Source organism: Acipenser ruthenus, chromosome 41 (genome assembly GCF_902713425.1).
Source record: "Acipenser ruthenus chromosome 41, fAciRut3.2 maternal haplotype, whole genome shotgun sequence".
Taxonomy (NCBI): Eukaryota; Metazoa; Chordata; class Actinopteri; order Acipenseriformes; family Acipenseridae; genus Acipenser; species Acipenser ruthenus.
In genome coordinates, this window is record NC_081229.1 from 9,035,471 (window position 1) to 9,056,510 (window position 21,040).

Consider the following 21,040-nt stretch of genomic DNA (forward strand, 5'->3'; position numbering starts at 1 on the left):
TCCGGCAGTGTACATCAGTGAGGTGGATAAAAGATCCCGAACAAATTAAGGATGTGGGGACGGTGAGTAGAGACAAAGAAAAAGGGAAAGGTCCACATTGGTGTTGACCGACAGTAGGGAACAAGGATACTGCTGTGAAGAAAAAGCGCTTTCATTCGCCCATGTAGGGAACAAGGATACTGCAGGGGAATGACGATCGTGATTATAAGACAATTGTAGAACTGGTTCAAGCCGTAAAGCTCTGAGTCATAGTTAAAAGCCGTAAGCCATTAAACTTACGGGGAAGTAAACTTCTACCACACTTAGGTTCAAAGAATTGAAACTTCCTCGACAATTAAGAAAAGAAAGGGCTTAAATGTATAGGTGAATAGCAAATAATTGTGTAATATTTTACTCTTTCTCTAAAAAAACAAGGAAAATAGAAGTTATGATGTAAAGAAAATTCATATGTGAAAGTCTAAAGAAATTAAAGGTATACCTGAAAATAATTGTTGTTTGGAAAAGTCTAAAGAAACTAAAGGGATATCTCAATAATTATTCTATATACATAATTGATTGTAATCTCTCTTTCTCTGTCTCTCTCCATTTCTTTTCCTTTCTTCCCCCTATTTCTATTCTTTAATCGTGTTATGTTGAGCTAAAACAAAACACAAAATTATATGGGAATTTGTTGTTCAATAATAATAAAAAACAATAATATGGGTACGGCTAAGAGTAAAAATAAAGAAGTAGACTGTACTAGTCTGACAGGATGTCAGAGGAAAATGCATGATCGCTGAGAGCCAAGTCCCCTCAGCCAAAATGATTTATGATATGCCAAGACAAGTTTCCCCTTAAGTGGAACATTAAGTACAAGTAACGTAGTCCATTGTAAAAGAAACGGACGGGAGTTCCGTTTAAGGTGACTAGTTATCGAAATCCTAGGATAATTATCGTTCATGCGCAGAACTTAATTGAATCAATAGTTTGTTCTTTTTCTATGATTCTCATTAGGAAAAGTTAATTGAACTAATAGTCTGTCTTTTGTGTATGTTTCTCTGTGTTTGTCTGTCTGTCCATGTGCACATTTTGTTTATATTGAATGTGAATGTCAGAACTGTATTTTGAATACATTTGCTGACTTCCTTTGCGCTGCGTATTAAAGTTTATAAGATTAATAGTACAGGCTGTCTTGTGTCGAGTCTTTTCAAGAAACCCCACAACAGTTTTGGCGTCACGAACAGTTTGCAATTAGTTGTCGCGCTGACTTGTCTGTTATCGACTGTCCAAGGAGGGTGAGTATGTTTTAATTACCATCCCCAATATTTAGTGGATCCAGTCGCTAACAGTTGAGTTTGTAGTTTGACTGAACATTTAAAGAATCTTTGTGGGTGTTTGTTGGACCGGGAATTGAGACTTGACAGTGGGCAAATTAAGTCCCAGTAGACAGGAATGTAAGGTCTAGTGTTTGCTGTTGTGGCACAATCGTATCGTATTTAGTGTGGATTAGTATAATAGGAATTCATTGCAAGGTGTGATTGGGTGACCCAGGTCATGTTGTACCAGTTGTTTGTGTGTTGTTGTGTTGTATTGTATTAATTCAAAAGTGTGTTCAGGAGAGTAACTTGAAGTCAATATAAACATATTGAGTTGTATAAGGAAGACATAATGTCATCTGAGATAGTGGATTATGGGTTAATTAAACATAGTAGATGGCGGAAGGGAATACTGGACCAGTTCAACAGCGTGAGTGGTGGATTAAACAGACAGCAGTGATATTGATTGGGACAGTCTCAGCGAGAAACTGTACGATGCAGAGAGGAATAGATTTAGGATACATGTATATTGTCAATCATTTTTATGTATGTAAGTCTGGTGAAGGGACAATATTAGGCAATAATATATTACAGCAGATCGGATGCATAAATACTATATCAAGTTGCAAGTCAAACAGCAAATGTTAGTGCAGTAAAAGCATATGTTAAAGATTGGCCGAACAATAAATGGGGAACAGTCTGTGCAGTTTACCCAGATGCATGGGCGTCACATAAACAAGATTGTGGTTTAATGCAGCAGGAACCGACTGAAATTATACTGTAGCAAAACAAAATAAAATAAAGTTGTAACACCAGTAAGAGAGTGTGAGAAGCACAATGGGGAAAAGGAAATGACAGTTTATGCATTAATGCTGTTAGAAAAGCAGTCATTAGGAACATCCCTGCCAAAGATTGAATGCAAATGTGTAACTAAAGATTATCGAACTAAGGTAGAGCAACAGGCTTTGTCACATGGATTAACTGAAACTGAGGTGTGGACATTGACCATGGGAGCATGCGAAGCAGGGATTCTAGCCAAATTACGGGAAGAGATCAGGGACAGTACCTACTCAAAAGACGATACAATACGAGACCAAAGACAATACTTGAAAGCAACAATTGAACAAGCTATTGAGGGGACACGTATTGACTGGTCCGTAATAATGGGAGTCAAGCAGAAAGAAAATGAGTCAGTGCAGGATTATGGAGTACGCAAGTGGGAAGCATATCCTGATTATTAAGGAAGTGTTGACCCAAAAGAGTCAGATCAAGTGTTTGTACAGGTATTAATTAGTGGACTGGGTCCACATTTGCAGAAGGCAATTGAGCTGGGGGTAAACTAAACCCAGGGAACGCATACGAAAGAGTAATGAATTGGGCAGTAGCAGTTGTAAACAGACAAAAGGAATATAAAAATGAAAATAAGTGCTGTACGATTTGATGGAGCATGTCAGAACTGTGGTAAAATGGGACATAAAAGGTCAGATTGCAAACAGGGGCAGAAGCCTAAATGTGACAATTGTGGTAATCTCGGGCATAGGTGATCGTTTCGTTGTAGGACCAAGTAAAAGAACTGGACAACCCACACAGTCAGCTAAAGTGAAAGCACACAGTCAAGGGACAGACCACCTGTCTCCAGGCAACGAAAAGGCTGACAAACTGGCTAAGGAAGCAGGACCGATGAAGAAACAGGTTGAGTGCCGACGGTTCTATTAAGGATCCGGGCAAGAAACAGCAGTCTATTATAGACACACAAAACAGACACAAGGAGGGTAAAGAGATGTCGATGGTTTGGTCCATACATAGTGCTGATGGTGACACAAACTAGTGTAGCAGTGAAGCTCCCACATGGGGTTAAGTGAGTACATTGGACACAGACCAAACGGTACCACCGCGTGGATACATCTCAATTTGAATTTGCTGACACTGAATACCCTGAAACTAATGGCATATCTCTTTCCACAGACAGCGGGAGCAGCAACGGACAGTAACATGATTTGTGTTCCAGGTATTATGTCATTCCAGAATCGGAGAGGATTCCACACCTCTGGGCGTGGAACGAGACGTGTACAGAGAGACAAGCTTTGGGGGCCCCCTGGAAGAACTGCACGTGAATCCTTAGACAACGACAGGGTAATGGATGGAAACAAAGACCACTTCCCTTCGAGAGTGACATCGAGGGAACGTGGCAACCTGTGCGTTCAGTGGGAGGGGTCCAGTATGAGTCAATATGCAACCGAACTGTAAGCAGTAACGCGTCATTGGAGGTGGACTGTCTCTGGACGACAAAAACTATACCAAGATATGATGTCCAGTGTAAAGAAATGGATATGGCACAATGCAACAAAATGCGAGACAGACTTTCTATAGCCTGTGGTATTAATAGAAGTGCTGCCAGGGATATACCCCATTTTGATGTTACCAGAATGATACCTGAAGACATCATGCACATTATATCTGAGGGTGTAGCAGTCTATGAGGTAAAAGAAGCGTTGAGCAGAATTCTAACAGAGGGGAGCTTTTCCTTGGAGCAATTTAATGAACATATTGAGAATATTGAGTTTGGTTATAAAGATAAAGGCTGTCAACCAAGACCACACAGTGCTTTCTACAGTACAGAGCCCTCTCTAAAGCAGTCTGCTTCTGGTGTGATTGCTCTGTTACGTTTCCTTCCATTCATATTATTCATTAAAATCACTTCATTTTATATCACTTATGTGAGATTGTGCTGCTCATTCTAAGCCCCAAAGCAGCACAACATGGCGCACATTCCATCTGCTGTTCTTAAACATGGGCCTCTCAGTAATGTGTGGTGTATGCGTTTTGAAGGGAAACACCGGTTTATAAAGCAACGTATGTCTGGAAGTCGCAACTTTAAAAATGTTGAAAAGTCCATTTCACATCACAATGCGATGTATGAGTGTTCTCTAAATGTCTGTGATATCCACCCACTATTTACCTGCGTGTTACAGAAATAGTTTTCATTTGAACTGGAGCCACAGTATCAAGAGAAGTTTTTAGTTGGTGGTTATATCTGTTAACTAACTCATCAGTTGATAGAAAATGTGTTGAGGTGGGTGAAGATAGACTAACTATTTGAGAAAGCTTTTGAACAACTGCAGGATTTATAATACGCCTTTTAACACTAAACACCTCAGTCTTTTTACAGGCAGTATAGCCTCAAAAGAAATAAAGAAATGATCTGATATTGCAGGGTCTATAGTAGAGGACACGCTAATTTCAATCCTCGAGAGAAGACTAAATCTAAAGTATGACCTTTACTATGTGCAGGTCCTGTTACATGCTGAGTGAACTCAAAAGAATTGAGTAGATTTAAAAAGTCCATAGCTGTTGAATCAGATATGTTATTAGTATGCAAATTAAAATCTCAAAGTAAAAGAATCCTATCATATTTAGTGGAGATTATGGACAGGTGTTCTACAAATTCTGATGAGAATGATTGTCTCAGTTTAGGTGGCCGATAGATAATTGCCACAATTGACTATCAGATATTAAAGATAAATTCATTCCCCAATACTTTTCTGTTTACAATTATATATATCAAGAAAAACACTAGCTAGTCCTCCTCCTGCCCTCCAACACGTGCTTGCTGGATGAAGGTCTATCTGGAGGGAGAGGCTTCCATTAAAGAAGTATTATCATCCACACTATGCCAGGTCTCAGCCAGAAATAAAAATCCAAGTTTATAACGAGTGATAAGATCATTGATCAAGAGAGCTTTTTTAGATAGTGACCAAACATTAAACAGAGCTAGATGTAATGTGTTACACTCAGATGAGGAAGGAGTAGCGGTATTTATAAGATCATTAATACTTGACCCTTGAATTAAACTCGATCTACCAGAATAGTGCCTACGACTTGCCCTAAGGATTTCAGTGGTATTATTGCCACCTTCAACAGCAACCTCAATATGAATAGGAAGCTGAAAAGAAGAGGTTTGTGTCGTACTCTTTACTCCCGGCGAGGGTTTTAATACTGATTGAATCTCCACTACATGCACCCCGGGTAAAAGATACATTTCTAAGATGGGGGACAGTTACTATCTTAATAGGAAGCACAGGTTGTTGAATCTGCTTAGATAACTGAGTCCCAAAGGATGATCCAGGGAGTCACAAATTATTACAGTAGTGTCCTGTGTTTTCTGTTAACCTAAGTGATCCTTTCCAATTTGGGTGACGACCATCTTTTTTTAAAGAAACCTGGCCTCTCCCGAAAACTATCCCAATTATCCACCAAACCTAGTTTCCCAGATGTACACCATTTGGATAACCAGTAATTTAGGGAAGATAGTTTACTAAATGCTTCACATCACTTTGTTAATAAGAGGTAAAGAGCCCGAGACAATTACATTCTGACACAACGAAAGGCACTTTTTTTTGAGAATCTCAGATTCTCTGAATCTTATATCGTTTGTTCCAGCATGAATAATTATGTACGCTGCCGCGGAAGTAACAGCCACGCTGTTGATCAGCTGTTAGAATTCTGCTCAAATCAGCTGCCGAGCTCGTGAGGTAGAATGCGCTGATTACTCAGTGCTGCGATCCAGGCACTTTAAATGCATTGGCAGTAACTTCTTAAAACACAGTCCATATACAATGCAGTACCTGCCTGCCAACCATGAAGCAGCCACAAAACAGCCAGTGTCCTTAATCTGCTGGAAACAACAGATCATAAAAAAAGTTTTCAATCTTGACTTATAGAGCCTGAGAGAGCATTCCACAGCACAGGGGCCCTACAACTGAACCCTCTATCTCTTACAGAGCCAGGGAGAGCATTCCACAGCACAGGGGCCCTACAACTGAACCCTCTATCTCTTACAGAGCCAGGGAGAGCATTCCACAGCACAGGGGCCCTACAACTGAACCCTCTATCTCTTACAGAGCCCGGGAGAGCATTTCACAGCACAGGGGCCCTACAACTGAACCCTCTATCTCTTACAGAGCCCGGGAGAGCATTCCACAGCACAAGGACCCTACAACTGAACCCTCTATCTCTTACAGAGCCCGGGAGAGCATTCCACAGCACAGGGGCCCTACAACTGAACCTTCTATCTCTTACAGAGCCAGGGAGAGCATTCCACAGCACATGGGCCCTACAACTGAACCCTCTATCTCTTACAGAGCCAGGGAGAGCATTCCACAGCACAGGGGCCCTACAACTGAACCTTCTATCTCTTACAGAGCCAGGGAGAGCATTCCACAGCACAGGGGCCCTACAACTGAACCCTCTATCTCTTACAGAGCCCAGGAGAGCATTCCACAGCACAGGGGCCCTACAACTGAACTCTCTATCTCTTACAGAGCCAGGGAGAGCATTCCACAGCACAGGGGCCCTACAACTGAACCCTCTATCTCTTATAGAGCCCGGGAGAGTGTTCCACAGCACAGGGGCCCTACAACTGAACCCTCTATCTCTTATAGAGCCTATGAGAGCGTTCCACAGCACAGGGGCCCTACAACTGAACCCTCTATCTCTTACAGAGCCAGGGAGAGCATTCCACAGCGCAGGGGCTCTACAATTGAACACTCCACCACCTATTTCGTTCTTAAAAGCCCTTGGGACAGTAAGCAGCCCAGCATCCAGGGATCGGAGAGGCGGCCCAGGAATATAAGGGACTAAACAATCCCTTAAATATGACTATTCAGGGCTATTGCTATTGCTGCTATTATTATTATTATTATTATTATTATTATTATTATTATTATTATTATTATTATTATATACATGGACAACTGATATAGGCTTGGTGGTCCAGTGGTTAAAGGGCTTGTTACCAGCAGGTTCCCAGTTCAATTCCAGCCACAGACTCACTGTGTGTGACCGTGAACAACTCACTTAATCTCCTTGTGCTCCATCCTTCGGATGAGATGTAAAACAAATGAGGTCCTATTGGAAGTGACTCTGCAGCAGCAGTCGTTGATGCATAGTTCACCACCTAGGATGAAAGCGTCTGCTAAATGACTTAATAATAATACTGACATGTGAATATGTACATAACTGTATGTCTATTAGTGTACATTATATTGGTTATCTACAGATCTATTATGTGGCAAAAACTTTGTTAAAGAAACTTAAGATTTTGTTGCTAAAGGAAATTGAAGGTAGCCATGCACTCTTATGTGTGTTTCCTGTCACACTTGACATCATCAATGACATTGGCAATGACATCACTAAGCACTGCAGTGGTACGTTATTTATTCAAAGTGAAGTGGCTCATTAGTATGCAAGCTATGGTATGTGCTATATATACATACGGTCATGTGATGCTGTTTAACCAATCAGAGGTTGTTATACATATAAATGGTTTGCATTGGCCGCTTGTTTTGCAAACATGGTTAGGGGTTATTTTATGTATCTTTACTTTCTTCCTTGCTACAGTTTAGAGAAATAACCTTGATTGGTCGCCTCTTACCCTACGGAAGAGCATAAGGGCCATGCTGTACATACCTGACGATGCAAACTCCCTGCTTCACGTGGTGCAGCATCTACTTCAGAACACAGCAGATGAATCCCAACACCTAAACTGGACTGCAAACACAGACTGCTTCCACTGCTGAGTGATCCTTCAGTAAACTGTCTTTGATAAAGAATTACCTGCGGTTAACAAGATATTAAATATATTTTTGTATTCATTCTATATACCACTACCACATACATCTTCCCCTGGAGTTTAGTGCAGGGTTAAAAGCACTGCATCCAAGCTCTAAACTTGCTGAAGTGTTGCAATACGCAGGAGCTGTGTGCTAGCTGGAACTAGAGGGGAAGACTAACTAGTATCTTGCTAAACAACAGGAATTCTGTACAGCATTAAAACACACAAATGAAGACAAATAATAAAACACAATTTAAAAATATCATTTATTGTACACTGGACCATTTAATAAAATGCATGATTAGTTGATTATATTTTAAATGTTCATGTTTTTTTTCACTACTCTCCCCTATATCCTCTGGCTTCTACGTCAGAACATGATGAAGACTCCAGCACTGAGAACGATTCAGAGGCAGAGCGCTAGAACTCATTTTGATACAACAGGCTTTAAAAAATACATTTTGCTAATTTAAATACAATTTAGACACAGATGTTGTTTTTAGCATTGTTTAGTATTGTGTTATATACTTAATTAGTCATTAATCAGCACACACCAGGTTTAATTGTACAGTCAAGTCTCATTAGAACTCAGGTTACACAATTTGACTTTCTGTACCTAAGATCTGTACACATGCTTGCTACACTGCTATTACTCAGGGCAGTTTACAAGAGCAGCACAAATACAAGCATGGACCATGCACATTGCAAAGCTACACGTCACGCAATATTCACTTATTTATGTCTTAATACAGTCATGGGACACTATCATTTCTCATTAGTTTTAGAATTGTGATGAATTACAAGACAAACCCTCCAGGCGGTTGTCCAGTAAGGACGGTGCAGTCTTGTCTCTGGGATGCTACATACCGGGGTCGGGATACTCGTTCCCATCAATGTATTTATTTTCAAGTCTATGCAGTTTAAATGCTAAACCCTGAAACTCATTCCCCACACTGAGTTATCAATTTCTCCTGACTCGTCCATCAGATGAGGTGCAGAATAGTTTCCTTTCTGCATATTCCCACTCCCAGGCACTGACTGCATTGACAGCCTGAGTTAAACTGACAGCAGAGAAGCCTCTTGTGACGTGTCCGCGTCTCCGCCCACTTTCTGACACAATCAGAGTGCAAGAGAGCTGAAGCGCACTTTTGCCATTTAAACTGCATGCTCTTAAGAGTGATACACAAAACGGCAATTACACAGGGATTCATAATGCAAGGTTAATGTTTTTTTCTTCCGGAGTGAAACGTCCCATTGAACACAGTCTTTAAGGTTTCTCTCTGTGAATTCGTTGGTGTGAAACAAGGCTGTCTGCCCGACTGAAACTTTTCCCACAGTCAGAGCAGTGATACGGTTTCTCTCCTGTGTGAATTCGGTGGTGGACTTGAAGGCCTTGTTTAAAACGGAAACTCTTCCCACAGTCAGAGCAGTGATATTGGTTCTCTGCTATGTGAACATGTTGGTGTTTTTTTAAGACTCCTGAATCTCTGAAACTCTTTCCACAGTCAGCACAGCAATACGGTTTCTCTCCTGTGTGAATTCGCTGGTGTGTAACAAGGCTGTCTGACCGATTGAAACTCTTCCCACAGTCAGAGCAGCTATACGGTTTCTCTCCTGTGTGAATTCGCTGGTGGATTTGAAGGCCTCGTTTAAAACGGAAACTCTTCCCACAGTCAGAGCAGCGATACGGTTTCTCTCCTGTGTGAATTTGCTGGTGTTTTTTCAGGATTCCGGACTGAATAAAACTCTTCCCACAGTCACTGCAGCAAAATGGTTTCTCTCCTGTGTGAATTCGCTGGTGTGAAACAAGGCTGTTTAATTGATTGAAACTCTTCCCACAGTCAGAGCAGCAATACGGTTTCTCTCCTGTGTGAATTCGCTGGTGTCTTTTCAGGATTTCGGACTGACTGAAACTCTTCCCACAATGAGAACAGCAATACGGTTTCTCTCCTGTGTGAGTTTGCTGGTGTACTTTCAGGTGTCCTGACTGAATGAAACTCTTCCCACAGTCACAGCAGCGATATGGTTTCTCTCCTGTGTGAATTCGCTGGTGTTTTTTTAGGACTCCTGACTGACTGAACGTCTTCCCACAGTCAGAGCACCGATATGGTTTCTCTCCTATATGAAGCCGCTGGTGTGTTTTAAAATGCTCTAACTGGGTGAAACCTTTCCCACAGTCAGGATATTCTCCACTGCCCGCCCTCACTTTACCCGCTGGACTGGAACCTGGAAAATATGAACAGGAAAGAAAGTAAGAGGGACTGCTTGTAGGCTTAGGGCATGTGGCTAGGTGGTGGAGTGGACTCAAGCATGTGAATTTCAGCTGTGAGGCTTGCACTGGGTTACACCAGTTTAAAAAGGCAAAGTTAAACATAAAGCCTTTACTTTATACACAACAACGCAGGAAGCTGGTCTGCCCTTAATTTATGCAAGACGTATTTAGAGTGGGGGAAAAAAAGGGGAAAACCATAGAAAGGGAAACATTTGTGGAAAATATGCAAAAATAATTTGATGCAAAAATAATTTGATAATATATTTTACTGTTAAGTTGCGTTTAAATGTATAATACAAATTTTAAACAAAAATATTTTTAATCCACGTTTACACGTTTAAACCCTTACAGCCCTAAATTAAATTCAACACTCTTCACAATATATCCGAGGTGACCAGAAATGAACACAATATCCACGATGTCTTACTAATGCATTGTCAAGTTTTAACATTATTTCCCTTGATTTAAATTCAACACTCTTCACAATATATCCGAGCATCTTGTTGGCCTTTTTTATAGCTTCCCCACATTGGCTAAATGAAGACATTTCCGAGTCAACATAAACTCCTAGGTCTTTTTCATAGATCCCTTCTTCAATTTCAGTATCTCCCATATAATATTTATGTGTACCTATGTGGAAAGAAGTAGAGCAAGCTGTGAAAAAAGCAAGGGCTTCATCATCATCAGGGCCTAATGGAGTTCCGTACAGAGTGTACAAGAGTGCTTCAGGAGTTCTACGAATCCTGTGGAAATTGATGAAAGTGGCATGGGGAAAAACAGCTTGTACCAAGAGCATGGCGCTGAGCAGGTGGAGTCTTTATACCTAAAGAAAAAGATTCTACAAGCATCAGTCAGTTTCTCCCTATTTCCCTATTAAAAGTAGAAGGCAAGATTTACTTCAGCTTTATTGCTCAGAGATTGTCAGCTTACCTATTAAAGAACTGCTTCATTGACACTTCAATACAAAAAGCGGGCATTCCAGGTTTCCCAGGTTGCTTAGAACACATCAATGTGATCTGGCAACAAATTCAATCAGCTAAAAAGGAGAGGAAGGAGCTCCATGTGACAGGTTGGAATAATGGCAGGATGCACCAATTCTCCACTGGCTTTTACCATGGAAATGGAAGCAATCATTACGGCATCAAAATGGGTAGTGAGAGGAGAGCGCTTGGCTTCTGGAATGCGACTACCACCAATTCAAGCATACATGGATGACATGACAACCGTGACTACAAGAGTAGCCTGCACTAATCGGTTACTGGGCAAATTAACCAATAACATTGAATGGGCACAAATGCAATTCAAGTCCACTAAAATCAAGGAGCATCTCTATAATCAAAGGTAAAGTAGTAGATAAAACGTTTTTCATTAATGCTGAGGCAATACCGACAGTGTCTGAGAAGCCAGTGAAGAGTCTTGGGAGATGGTACGATGGGGAACTAAAGGACAGAGTTCTTGTGGGAGAAGTTAGACAACAAGCAGTGGAAGGGATGAAGAGCATAGACAGCAGTGCTTTACCAGGCAAACTAAAACTCTGGTGCTTTCAGTTTGGTCTACTTTCGAGGTTGCTGTGGCCACTGACTGTGTACGAGGTTTCTTTTACAACAGCAGAGAAGCTGGAAGCCTTAATCAGTTCTTACATCAGGAAATGGTTGGGAGTTCCACGCTGCCTCAGTAGAGTGGGAATTTATAGTAAAGGAATACTGCAGCTACCAGCATCCGCTCTAACCGAGGAGTTTAAGTGCGCCAAGGTCAGACTGGAAATGACATTAGTAGAGTCATGCGACAAACGCGTAAGGGAGGCAGCACCTGTGTTGAAAACTGGAAGAAAGTGGGCGGCAAAGAAAGCTGTGGAGGATGCAAAGGCTGCCCTTCGAATTGGTGATATCATGGGGCAAGTTCAGCATGGAAGAGGGGGTCTTGGTCTCAGTTCAGCTGCTCCTACATGGCACAAGGCAGCCCCAGCTCAAAGGAGGAAGCTGGTAGTCAACGAGGTGCAAAAGCAGGAGGAGAGGATGAGGTGTATAAAGGCCATTTCCCAGGCCAAGCAGGGAGAATGGATGAGATGGGAGAGTGTGGAACAACGCAAGATTGGCTGGCAAGACCTATGGTCAATGGAACAGAGCAGGATCAGTTTCCTCATCAGGTCAACATATGATGTTCTCCCATCACCACAAAACCTAAACCTCTGGGTAGGAGAGGATCCCTCATGTCCTTTGTGTTCATCACTTGGAACATTAAGGCACATTTTGACAGGATGTAAGGTGGCTCTTAGCCAAGGACGGTTTACTTGGCGCCATGACCAGGTGCTGCGATGTTTGGCCTTAGCATTGGAAGACAAGCATAACATGACCAATAAGTCGCCACCAGTTCCATCAAATCATTACACACAAAAGACAACATTCCTCCATCCAGGACAGCAACCACCAAGAAAAGGTGTTAAAACCAATCCTCGTCCAAGACAACTGGAAGCTGCTAGAGACTGGAAAATGCTGGCAGAGGTTGGTCAACGGCTTATTTTTCCACCTGAAATTGCCACCACTAACCTTCGACCAGATATTGTCTTGTGGTCTGGATCAGCACGCCTTGTTCACCTGGTAGAGTTAACAGTGCCATGGGAGGATGCTGTAGATGAGGCGTATGAGAGGAAGAAACTGCGGGATGCTCAACTAGCCACTGAAGCGGAACAGCGAGGATGGAGAGTCCGGGTTTGGGTTGTCGAGGATTTATGGCACACTCTACAACCCGGTTTCACAGAGACGTCGGATTCGGTGGCCAAGAGTTGCGTCGCACAGTGAAGAACTATCTGAAGCAGCAGAGAGGAGCAGCAACTGGCTGTGGTTGAGACAGAAATATTCTGGCTGGAGATCTCAAGCACAATAGAAAGAAAGAAATGCTGATGTACAGGTAAGTAAGCTGGGCTGAGTTGACTAGGGGACAGAGGGGGGTGATTTTGGGACGCCAGAATCACCGTCGAGCCCTCTTGAGGTGTCGTGGGCTAGTCGACGAAATACCGAGGATGGAAGGTGCCCACTTGAAGACCCCAGAGATGTACCCTACTTAGCTCAATCCAGACGGTTGTCATGCTGATGTGCTGGGGAGACCGCACTGTGGTTGATCCCCGGAGCCAGCATCGCAGCCATTGTGTGTGCTGATGCGCTAGGGAGGCAAAATAAGCTGATCCCTGGAGCCAGCATTACACTTCAGCCATCAACACCTGACAGAAGGATATCTACATCATCATATGGAAGAAAGCGCAAATGGATGGAGACACCTATGGATCACATTAGTTTACTGTAAAGATACGTCTTAGTTGGTGCTTATCTTGGCGAGAGCCAAGTTCAAATCAGCATGAAGTTTTAACATCTACTCTCGTGTAATGGAAATCATAACACACATTTTTATTGCCTGTGTGCAGTACCTTACACTTTTCTCTATTCAATGTCATGTGTCTGCCCAGTTCTGAATGCTGTCTAGATCATTTTGAATGACCTTTGTTGCTGCAACAGTGTTTGCCGCTCCTCCTATTTTTGTGTCGTCTGCAAATATCACCCCCCCCCCCCAATGACAACATTATATCTGTATCTGAAGTTCACCAGTATTGAATCCTATCTTGACCTGGTTGGAGTGGTACAGAAAAAACAAATAGTAATCTACATGCTCCCTCCCTCTCAACCACACTGTGGATATCACGCAATCTACAATGACTATGTCACAGCTACTGGGAGTCACTCACCTGCTAGACTGCATTCTGAATGTGATCGCCCGTCTTCCTTTCCACCTCCTTGCATGCTGTTGGGAGAGCCTTCCTCTCCAGCGCCTTGCTCTCTCACACAGATTCTCTCCAGCACCACGCTACACTCCCGCAGGCGTACAGGCTCCAGCTCAGGGATGTTTGGTTTGAAGTCCTCAGATTCTTCCTTCACTGGTTCCATGTGGTCAAACTCTACTTCAGGGGCCTCCCATTTGATACGGACCATTTCCAGCACCTCTTCTTGTTTAACAGTAAGGGGTTCCTCTGTCTGGGGGATCTCCAATTCATTGTGCTCAGCTTTAATCTCAGAGACCCCTGGCTGACTGCTGTCACATTGCATCTCACAGAGCTCCTGCTTAATGGGGAGGGAAGCCAGCCCAGAGAACTCCACTCTGGGGACAAGTTCAAGTTCAGGGAACTCCTCTTTAATCTGGACAGATTCCATCTTCACACTGTCCATGGCAGCACACAGGACTCTGTTTAGTAGCTGATGGAAAAAAAAAAGAGTATTTATTTAGATACAGGGCTATTAAGGCCATTGTAGGGGCCGACAAAATCTGACCTTAATAGCAGGGGTGTCTTTAGTATTGAAGGAACATATAATTTCTTGTAATAATTTCATAATACCAGATGATTTTATCTGTCTAACCTGTAGAGTCTGGATTGAAGAATGATGGATGAAAGTTGGCAAATTGAAGCTGAACTGCGTCTCTGAGTGTGAAGAGGTTTTTAAAGGATGCTGCATCAAGCTACAGTATCCACAGGACAAAATAAAAACAGAAAATAAAGCAGCTGTAAAGGACTGTATAGCATCAGAACTAATCAAAAAAACCTTTCTGGACTGGCAGTTGCCAATCACAAAATGTTTCTTTCTCAAATAAACAAAAAATGCCTTTGCGCATCTCCTTCTGTCGCCCTCTCTCCTCACACACGGCGTCCGAGTGAGCTGTCGAAGCCCCGCATCTCTCCTCACACACGGTGTCCAAGTGAGCTGTCGAAGCACCGCCTCTCTCCTCACACAGAAGTGTCCCCCACCTAGGATTGAACCCACAACCCTCTGGTCAAGAGCCCAGAGCCCTAACCACTACTCCACACTGCTGCCCCACACTGTTATTCTTTTATGTTTACATTATGTACTTGAAAAAGACAATAATAAAGAGAATGTGTCATCGTCTTTTGGGGAATTTTCAAATAACTATGTATCTTGGACTGATAAAAAGTTGATATAAAATCATTGCTGTTATGTGTTTTTTAAAACCTGTACTCAATCAGCAATCTTCGAAGTTTTGTTTCCTACTATTGGCACAGTTAATATTTTTCATTTTTTTGTATTTTTTTCTTAATTTTCTGTCATGAACCCCTCAAAATCTCATTACCGACACCCAACATTGTATTTGGTCAGATTTTTTGTGGGTTGTAGAAGTACATAGAGGGAGTGAGAGAAAAAATGACCCCAAAGTTTGGTGCTTCTTTCATTTGTTTGGTGTGCAAGGTAATCAAACATGTAATCTTCAGGTGTGAAAAAGTTATTGCCCCTCCTAGTTAACTCAACCCAATTAAAGGGATAATTAGGGTCAGCTGTTTGAGTACTTTGGTTAACAACCAGGCCTGATTTGGTTCAGCCCTGCCCAATATAAATCTGACTAACTTTGGCCCTTACCATCAGAGTGAAGTTGTCAGCACACAGGTTCTAGAGGCACATCATGCCACGAACAAAAGAAATTCCTGAAGACCTCTGGAAAAAAGTTGTTGATGCCTATCAGTCTGGAAAGGGTTACAAAGCCATTTCTAAGGCTCTGGGGCTCCACCAAACCACAGTCAGAGCCATATTGTCCAAATGGAGAAAGTTTGGGACAGTAGTGAATCTTCCCAGGAGTGGCCGTCCTGCCAAAATCTCTCCAAGAGTAAAGCGTAAAATCGTCCAGGAAGTCACAAAGAACTCTAGAACAACATCCAGGGATCTGCAGGCCTCTCTCACCTCGGCTACGGTCAATGCTCATGACTCCACCATCAGAAAGACACTAGGCAAAAATGGGATTCATGGCAGAGTAGCACTGTGGAAACCATTGCTCACTAAGAAGAACATGAATGCTCGTCTCAAGTTTGCCAAAAAGCACCTGGATGATCCTCAAGAGTTCTGGAACAATGTTCTATGGACAGATGAGTCAAAAGTGGAACTTTTTGGCCGACATGGGCCCCGTTATGTCTGGTGAAAACCAAACGCTGCATTCCACAGTAAGACCCTCATGCCAACAGTCAAGCATGGTGGTGGTAGTGTCATGGTTTGGGGATGCTTTGCTGCATCAGGACCTGGATCCCTTGCCATTATTGAAGGAACCATGAATTCTGCTCTGTATCAGAGAATTCTACAGGAGAATGTCAGGCCATCCGTCCGTGAGCTGAAGCTGAAGCGCAGCTGGGTCATGCAGCAAGACAATGATCCGAAACACACAAGCAAGTCTACATCAGAATTTGTATTTTTCAGTTTGTCTTTCCAGCTTCCTTATCTTTTCCTCAAGGAACTTTGCTTTTTCTGTGGCCTTTATGGTCTTTCTTCTTTGGAAGTATTCTCTTCTATCTGTCTTCCCTTCCCAAGACTTTTTCTAGAGGTGCACGGTGATTCATGCGTTTGGACCTGGCCTGCTCCAGATACAGAGGGCCTGTCAGCCTGTCTTCTGTTTTTTATGAAAAGCCTTTTTCCATTTCTTTCTTCTACCTCTCTGTACCGTATCTGACGCTTCACTTATTGGTATGTATTTCTTTTTACTTCTTTCCCTTTCCTAGGTACTTGTTTTGTCTCTCAATATAATTTTTTCTTCTTTCCCTGTATCTTCTAAACTTCTCACAAATACACAGCTCAGCCTTGCTATATACAAAGACATCTTATTAATATCTTAACTATCAGCTCTGAGAGAAAATCTGGATCCGGAAGAGAATATAAAACTGATTGTAACCCTAACTATCTCTATATACTGGGATTTTAGTGTTATTAATGTGCGACACCCCAAAAAATTATTTGAAGTATACAAGTAAATAATATAAAAATCATAACCGACACTAACTTCTCATAACCAACATTTTTCTTGTTTTTGAAAAGTGTCGGTTATGAGAAAAATTGTAAGGTGTCGGTTGTGAAATTTCACTTCTTTGTCCATTTACAACAAACAGGGCAGCCATTGTTTTCCGATTTTAATGTAATAACAATGAGGATAAAGTAAATTTATATTAAATACATGTACATTTCATAAATATTTTTATTTCAATGTTTTGCTAGCGGTGTTGGTTATGAGCTACACAACTGTGCCAGGCTGCACTAGTGAGTTAAACAGTAATATTTTAAAAATAATGAAGAGCATATTTACCCCTGTCTCCAGTCCTTCCCTACAGAAACCCTTACCTTTCACCTTGTTTGAAAGACTTTATTGATATGTTACTTCTACACAAAAAGTCTGTGGGTGTCGGCTATGAGATTTTGCATGCAAAACTCTGGGACATGCATAGAATGGCATATAAATAGAAAATGACATAGCTTTTCCATTATTTAACATATGTTTTTGAAACAACTTAAATACTTCTTTCAGATTTTTGTATAAAAACATAACATTATAATAATTAAATGTATAACATTTCACTCTGAAACTTAAAAATCAAACTCTGGGACAGGGGTCGGTTATGAGATTCAAAATATGAAAGTACAAAAAAAGGCAAAAACATTTTTTAAATGTATTAATAAGCTATTGTGCAGCATAGATTAAAATGTTACCTTTCTAAAAATATAAAATTTTCAATAGGAAATTAATTTTTGAGAAATATGTCAGCCGGACACCAAGTTACATAGTTAGTTGAAAATTCCCCTTTTATATTTCAGGCAGCAGTGTGGAGTAGTGGTTAAAAACCCAACTGTATAAATGGGTAATTGTATGTAAAAATAATGTGATATCTTGTAACAATTGTAAGTCGCCCTGGAGTTTATTATTATAAAATGGTTTAATATCTGTAGTCTGCATGTTATTTAGTACACTGATTTTTAAAATTGTATTTATTTAAGTATTTATTTATTTTTAGGGCAGCAGTGTGTAGTGGTTAGGGCTGTGGACTCTTGACCGGAGGGTTGTGGGTTCAATCCCAGGTGGGGGACACTGCTGTTGTACCCTTGAGCAAGGTACTTTACCTAGATTGCTCCAGTAAAAACCCAACTGTATAAATGGGTAATTGTATGTAAAAATAATGTGATATCTGTATAATGTGAAATAATGTATAATGTGGTATCTTGTAACAATTGTAAATCGCCCTGGATAAGGGCGTCTGCTAAGAAATAAATAATAATAATTTTTAAAGAGGCAGCTACACTTGCAAGCCAACTGAATGTGCTTTTCCAGGTTGTATTTGGTTGTTGAGTAGTGGCGAAAAAAGTAACTATTGTGCGTATTTTTTTTTGTGCGTGACCGTTCAGCGTGAGAGGTAACGGCAGGACGCTTTAGTTACACAGTGTTCAGAAATCAGGATTTAAGAGTTATGTTTTTGTGCATGTTGTACTGGTTTTACTCAAAGTGATTCCTGTTCAGGTATTTATGAATGTGAATAATAAGAGACATGCACTTCTTTCTTGTTTGATAACCAAGAAAAGTAACTGCATTTCTAAAAAGTTAAATTATACAATTATACAGGTGCCAATAAACTAGATTAAACATAAAAACATCGTTTCCTTATTTTCGACTGATCTCCCCGGAGCCTTTTAGATTGATTTTTACATTTTTAATGGACTCGGTCTTGTTGATGGCGTCATGCCTGTTCATTTGGCAAACAAAGCGTCTGCCACACGCGCGCGCGTCGCAAACAAATAAACTTAAATGAAAACAAAATGTAACTTACTTTGTTTTTTATCGTCCACGCCTTGCAAAAACAAACTTACAATGTCGGTATGTATTATTACTGTTGTTGTTGTTCTCTTTTTTTTATATCTTAATCTGTTAGGAGGAAAACAAATCCCGGCCCTGTGTCTACATGACGCAGGCGCGGTCACGTGACAGGGCTGCGTTCCGCAGTGATGTCAGCACGCCAGCGCGACGTGTTTACTGCACGCTAAACTTATACACTCTTCATATGGCATAATATCGGAGTGCAATGAAAGGGAGACGCGCATATTGTGTCAGTGCCCGCATCTATCTGGGTTTGTCTGTACACATGTCATGTAAGATTATGAAGTCAGACTCATGTATGCATAGATATATAGATACCCATTATAATGTACACAAATATACATATTCACATATTATTATTATTATTATTATTATTATTATTATATAGAAGGTGAACTATCAATCTGTCAGATTCGCATGTACACACACTCTCTCTCTCTCTCTCTCTCTCTCTCTCTCTCTCTCTCATTTTATTTAGTATTACCACTTATGATTTTTAAATGTTTTAATTTGCTTAGTTTTACTTTTTTGCACAATTGGTTTATTTGAATGATTGGTTTATTTTTTAGCACATTAGATGTATTGTATGTGTATTTATTCACTTACCCACGCTGTTGGCCGTTTCCACAGCAACGCCACTGAAATGAGCTGCACGGAGCTACTGACTTGTTGCTTTTGATTCCAGGTGTAGACAATATGTAATCAGCTGTGTACTAAAGGTTGGGGCGGGGGCTATCGAAGGAGATTGTGGAGCGAGATCGAGACGCGAGCAGCTGAATACAGCCATCGAGATCTGGGAGTGCACTGGGAGTGCATTGGGAGGATTGGGAGTGTGAAGGAATAAATATATTAAGTTGTATGCAAATTATAACTTTATGCAGTTGGCTAAGTTTTGAGTGCCTCATATAGATAATGGTTGGGGTGAAGTGGTGTAAGGATGGGTGGGGAATGGAATGTAGGATAGCGGGACCATTGGGAGTGCATTGAGAGTGCATTGGGAGGTGCATTGGGAGGTACATTAAGAGTGCATTGAGAGGTGCATTGGGAGTGCATTGGGAGGTGCATTGGGAGGTGCATTGGGAGGTACATTAAGAGTGCATTGAGAGGTACATTGGGAGTGCATTGGGAGGTGCATTGGAAGGTGCATTGGAAGTGCATTGGAAGGTGCATTGGGAGGTGCATTGGGAGGTGCATTGGGAGGTGTATTGGGAAGTGCATTGGGAGGTGCATTGGGAGTGCATTGGGAGGTGCATTGGGAGGTGCATTGGAAGTGCATTGGGAGGTGCATTGGGAGTGCATTGGGAGGTGCATTGGGAGGTGCATTGGGAGTGCATTGGGAAGTGCATTGGGAGTGCATTGGGAGGTGCATTGGGAGTGCATTGGGAGGTGCATTGGGAGGTGCATTGGAAGTGCATTGGGAGGTGTATTGGGAGTGCATTGGGAGCACATTGGGAGGTGCATTGGGAGTGCATTGGGAGGTGCATTGGGAGGTGCATTGGAAGTGCATTGGGAGGTGCATTGGGAGCACATTGGGAGGTGCATTGGGAGGTGCATTGGGAGTGCATTGGGAGTGCATTGGGAGGTGCATTGGAAGTGCATTGGGAGGTGCATTGGGAGTGCATTGGGAGGTGCATTGGGAGTGCATTGGGAGGTGCATTGGGAGGTGCATTGGGAGGTGCATTGGGAAGTGCATTGGGAGGTGCATTGGGAGTGCATTGGGAGGTGCATTGGGAGGTGCATTGGGAGTGCATTGGGAGGTGCATTGGGAGTGCATTGGGAGGTGCATTGGGAGGTGCATTGGGAGGTACATTAAGAGTGCATTGGAAGGTGTATTGGAAGGTGCATTGGAAGTGCATTGGGAGTGCATTGGGAGGTGCATTGGGAGTGCATTGGGAGTGCATTGGGAGGTGCATTGGGAGGGGTATTGGGAAGTGCATTGGGAGGTGCATTGGGAAGTGCATTGGGAGGTGCATTGGGAGTGCATTGGGAAGTGCATTGGGAGTGCATTGGGAGGTGCATTGGGAGTGCATTGGGAGGTGCATTGGGAGGTGCATTGGGAGTGCATTGGGAGCACATTGGGAGGTGCATTGGGAGTGCATTGGGAGGTGCATTGGGAGGTGCATTGGAAGTGCATTGGGAGGTGCATTGGGAGCACATTGGGAGGTGCATTGGGAGGTGCATTGGGAG

At 42.0% G+C, this 21,040-nt stretch overlaps 1 protein-coding gene across 2 annotated transcripts; it reads right to left on the bottom strand.

Annotated features, from left to right (window-relative positions):
• Positions 1-8,160: 8,160 nt before the first annotated feature.
• LOC131708985 (zinc finger protein OZF-like) lies at positions 8,161-19,001 on the bottom strand. Of its 2 annotated transcripts, XM_059010541.1 has the most exons (4): positions 18,807-19,001; positions 14,584-14,683; positions 13,917-14,421; positions 8,161-10,134 (listed from the first exon to the last, which is right to left on the bottom strand). In XM_059010541.1, the coding sequence occupies exons 2-4, from the start codon at positions 14,677-14,679 to the stop codon at positions 9,176-9,178; spliced, it is 1,560 nt and encodes a 519-aa protein (XP_058866524.1). In that variant the 5' UTR covers positions 14,680-14,683; positions 18,807-19,001; the 3' UTR covers positions 8,161-9,175. The 2 variants fall into 2 exon arrangements, with proteins under 2 accessions (XP_058866524.1, XP_058866525.1); XM_059010542.1 differs by lacking the exon at positions 14,584-14,683.
• Between the last annotated feature and the right edge of the window lie 2,039 nt (positions 19,002-21,040).